This window comes from Manihot esculenta, chromosome 9, assembly GCF_001659605.2.
Source record: "Manihot esculenta cultivar AM560-2 chromosome 9, M.esculenta_v8, whole genome shotgun sequence".
Classification (NCBI taxonomy): Eukaryota; Viridiplantae; Streptophyta; class Magnoliopsida; order Malpighiales; family Euphorbiaceae; genus Manihot; species Manihot esculenta.
In genome coordinates, this window is record NC_035169.2 from 2257943 (window position 1) to 2262724 (window position 4782).

The window sequence follows — 4782 nt, forward strand, 5'->3', positions numbered from 1 at the left end:
TAATATTTTTATATGAAAAATTAATAAAAAAATTACAAAATGTGGTGCATATAAACAACTAGTAATGCATTTCCCAATTTCCTTTTGTTATCCTTACCACTTTACCAGCTGGCAGAGAGCCTTCCTTTTCCGATTCTCTATTTCCTTTCCTCATTTCCCAATCTCCGATCCATCCCTAAAAACAACTGACGAGAGATCCATGATGATGAAGATGCCTTGGAGGAGGAAGAGCAGGAGCTTCCATCTTCAGCTACAAGGGGCAATTGGTACCATTCAATCTCCTTTCCTATTCTTATTTACCAATTATTGCCATTCTTCTACTTCCACACTTGAAGATGCACGCTTCTTCACAAATAACTTCAAATCTGCTTCTTTTACCCACCTTGATGATGCCATTGCTTCCTTCAATCATGTAATTCATAAGCATCCTCTGCCTTCTAGGTTTCCATTTAATAGATTCTTATCTGCCCTTGTGAAAATGAAACAATATCACACTGTCCTTTCCATGTCCAAAACAATTGAATTGCTAGGAATCTCTCACGATGTTTATTCTCTTAACATCTTAATTAATTGCTTCTGCCGTTTACATCTTGTGGATTTTGGCTTCTCTGTTTTCGGAAAGATGTTCAAATTCGGATTGGAGCCTACCATTGTGACATTTACTACCTTAATTAATGGGCTTTGTATAGAGAGTAAAATGGACAAAGCAGTGGAATTTTTCGATGATATGGTCGCACGTGGTTATCAACCTAATGTTTATACTTACAGTACGATAATAAACGGAATGTGTAAATTTGGGAAAACAAATGTGGCTATTGGGCTACTAAAGGGAATGGCTGATAGAGGTTGTGAGCCAAATGTTGTGACATACAATGCAATCATTGACGCCCTTTGCAAAGATGAGCTAGTTGGTGAGGCTTTAGAGCTCTTCTCTCAAATGAGGAATAAGGGCATTTCACCTGATGTCTTCACTTACACTAGTTTAATTCATATTGTTTGCAAATTAGGCCAAAAGAACCAAGCTTTGGCCTTGATGAATGAAATGGTGGAGCAGAACATATTACCAAATGTTTATACCTTCAATGTATTGATTGATGCTCTTTGTAAGGATGGAATGGTTTCAGAGGCTCAAAATACATTCAATGTAATGAATCAAAGAGGTGTAGAGCCTGATGTTGTCACCTACAATTCCTTAATTGATGGTCTTTGCATTTCAGAACAATTCAACGAAGCTTTGGCCTTGTTGAAAGAAATGGTGGGGAGGAACATATCCCCTAGTGTTTTTACCTTCAATATATTGATCGACACTCTTTGTAAGAAAGGACTGGTTTCAAATGCACAGAAAATAATCAAGATAATGATTCAAAGAGGTGTGGAACCTGATGTTGTCACTTATAATTCATTGATGGATGGATATTGTCTGTGCAAGCAAATTGATAAGGCTAGAAAGGTATTTGATCTGATGGTGACCAATGAAATAGCTGACATTTTAGGCTACAACATTTTGATCAATGGATATTGTAAGTGCAAAATGATAGATGATGCAGAGGAACTTTTTGGTGAAATGTCTCATAAAGGTTTAGTTCCTAATGTTGTTACTTATCATACTCTTATAAAGGGTATGTTTCAAGCAGGGAGGCCCCAAAATGCAAAAGAGCTTTTTAAGGATATGTGCTCTCATGGTCAATAGCCAGATATAGTAACCTTCTCAATTATGATTGATGGCTTGTGTAGGCAGGGGAATCTCGATGAGGCACTCACACTATTGAAAGCAATGGAGAAAAGTCAGTTGAAGCCTAATGTTGTGATCTACAGCAGTCTGATCAATGGTATGTGCAAAGTTGGGAAGATTAATGATGCCAAGGAACTTTTTTCTAGTCTTTTTGAAATTGGTTTACAACCTGATGTTTATGTATATAGCGCAATTATGAAAGGACTCTGCCAACAAGGATTAATGGATGAAGCGTATAAGTTATTTAAAGACATGGAAAAGGTAGGATGTTTACCAAATAGTTGTTGTTATAATATCATCATTCAAGGGTTTCTCAAGCATGAGGATTTACCAAAAGCATCAGAACTAATCAACGAAATGGTTGATAAGGGGTTCTCTGCTGATGATGCTACCACAGAATTGGTAGTACATTTATCGCGGAATAATAATCTCATTCTGAGGCTTTTAAAGGCGCGCAATGAGGGATCAGCAAACTAAAGTTGTTATATCTTGACCATTCAAGTGTATCTTGGAGCGCAACTTGGTAATTACCTTTTTCAAATATAATAGATATGTAATTTAACTAACTTCTTCAAATATCATTTTTAATTTCAATCAGCTGTGATTCTCTTCCACAAAACGAAAATTTCTAACACTGCAAATTACCTCTGGTGGAAACCATGATATGTGTGTGCCTTTCGCTTGAATTCAGACATGGACTAGATCTCTTTGATATAAGATTGTTGATGAATGGAGGTCATGGATTTCTAATCATCAAGTTGCTGGTAAACCCGCCGTCTCCATTACAATTTTTTTTTTTGGCTACTACTACAGCCTTTACTCGATAGCTCAGTCCTAAAATATAGTTCAGAACTAAAACTAATTGGTTCCATACTACAATGCCTAAGAATCTTTATCTATTTTTATTTTTGTGCCCAATGACCTTTCAAAATGCTATCATTTCTCTTGTAGGTACTTGCAAGGATATGACTACAACTTCACCCTTCTAACCATAAAGGTATAAGCAATTCATTTTTGCTTAGTTATTATAATTTTTAATAATAATGAAACTAATGATTATAAACCAGTGTGCTTTAATTGAGAATTGATTTAACAATTATACTACACTATAAATGCAGGGCGCAGGATATACAGTCCCAGAATACAAGGTAAGAGAATCACTAGACTTCTACAGCTGTTGGTTGGATGAAATGTCACTAAAATCATTTGAGTTATTTATATGGTGCATTTTGCGATACATTTGTATGGTGTTATGAATGTGAAACACATTGTTTCTTACTGTTTGAGATGTTAGTTAAGTTAGGCAAGAAAAGTTGTTTTGGTTGTTTCTTTTCTCCTTTCAGCAGTATATAATGAGACATTTTATTTTTTTACCACTTTCTAAACCTTGTAATATCCTTTTTCTTTTTGCTTGATGCATCTTTTTGAAGTTTTTGTGATTCTGCATCCATGGGAAATGGTTTGTTAGAGAAGGTGGGTTTGACAGGGTACATATTGAGAGGTAGGAAATCGATTGCAAAATGATTCAGAACCCAAGAATCTATATCAGTTGTTGTTTACTTTACAAAATTGAATAAACTATGGGATAAACTTGGTGCTTTAAAGCATCATCTAACTATTTGTGAATGTGGTGCTTCTGAAGTATAACACAAGTATAATCTTGCAATATACTTGATAAAATTTTCTTTGAGCTGTTATTTACACACCACCTGCAGTAGGTATCAAGTCTTAAATTAGTTAGATATTCAATAAAAAGACATTATTCTCTACATAATATGCTTCTTAAAACAAAATTTTATTCAATTTATTTTAACACCATAATTCTTTTTTTCTTGCAGTTAGTAATTTAACGGTCAGTAACTTATTTTACAAATCACTTTTTCCATAATTTGATCAGTTAAAATGATTTCTTCTGGTGCGTTATTATTTATAAATACTAATAATTACATTGTAAAATTTATAATTTATTTTTATTAATATAATTTATTTAATTAATTTATAATATAATATTTTAATTTACATATAAAATCCACATGTTCACGTCTATTTTAATGGATTAAAAAATTATACAAATATACATTATTTAAAATATTTCAATTTGATTTGTTCGATTAATTTACTACTTTAATTTAAATATATGAAGTTAATATATAAATATATATTATATTACTAATACGTAATTTACTCATATAATTAAAAAATTAGAAAATAATTAATAAATTTATGATTGATATAAAAAAAAGTATATATAATTTGAGTATAATAATTTTTTTTTTAAAAATATATATGTTAATGATAATTTTATTAAATAATAGATATTAGCAAATATAATAAAATTTTGAATATTTCAATTACAATAAAAAAATCAACTAAAATGATATATTTTCTTAATTTTATTTTATTATAATTTTTTGGATAACTTTGATTAAATATATTCATATAATAATGTGATATTAAGATAATAGGAGCCCAAATTTAATTGCCTATTTGCAATAATAATGATAATAATAATGATAATAATAATAAAGAGATGAAAAAATAACGTTTAGTTTGTGAAAGTGTTAAATTTGGTTGCAGAGAAATAGAGTGGTTTATTGGAGATTTTGGAACCAAAGGGACATTTATACTTTTTGGAGGGCAAACTCAAAGCGGCAATATAATGATTTATCTGGTTTTAAAGAGAGATAAATCAACGTCAATCAGACTAAGTATCCTACTACAGGTTCTTATACCCCACTTCTGATTAGATTGATAGGAGAATGAGAGATAGCTGAGTTTTAAGAGGTGATTTGTTCAAAGATCACAGGGACAACCGGTTACAAGATTTTGGAGTCGCTTTTATCAAAATGTCAGTTTTAGAGCTATTTATACAAAATTAAATATAAAAGGAAGTTTCTTGCTAGAATCTGATATATTTTTCTATGCTACAAAGTCTTAAGCGAGATAGTTGGCAACATGCTAAAAGGAAAAGCTATAGTTCTGATATTTTTATCTAACAGATTTTACTAACAAAATCTCAGTATCATGCAATACATGGTTTTAATGGTTCA

The 4782-nt window shown here is 31.5% G+C and overlaps 1 protein-coding gene across 1 annotated transcript; it reads left to right on the forward strand.

The window, feature by feature from the left end:
- Nucleotides 1-272: 272 nt before the first annotated feature.
- On the forward strand, nucleotides 273-3108 carry LOC110607924 (pentatricopeptide repeat-containing protein At1g63330). Its single transcript, XM_043959764.1, is given in 3 exon segments — nucleotides 273-2496; nucleotides 2684-2729; nucleotides 2851-3108. A coding segment is annotated over 1 exon segment (1731 nt). The 5' UTR covers nucleotides 273-478; the 3' UTR covers nucleotides 2210-2496; nucleotides 2684-2729; nucleotides 2851-3108.
- Nucleotides 3109-4782: the final 1674 nt, after the last annotated feature.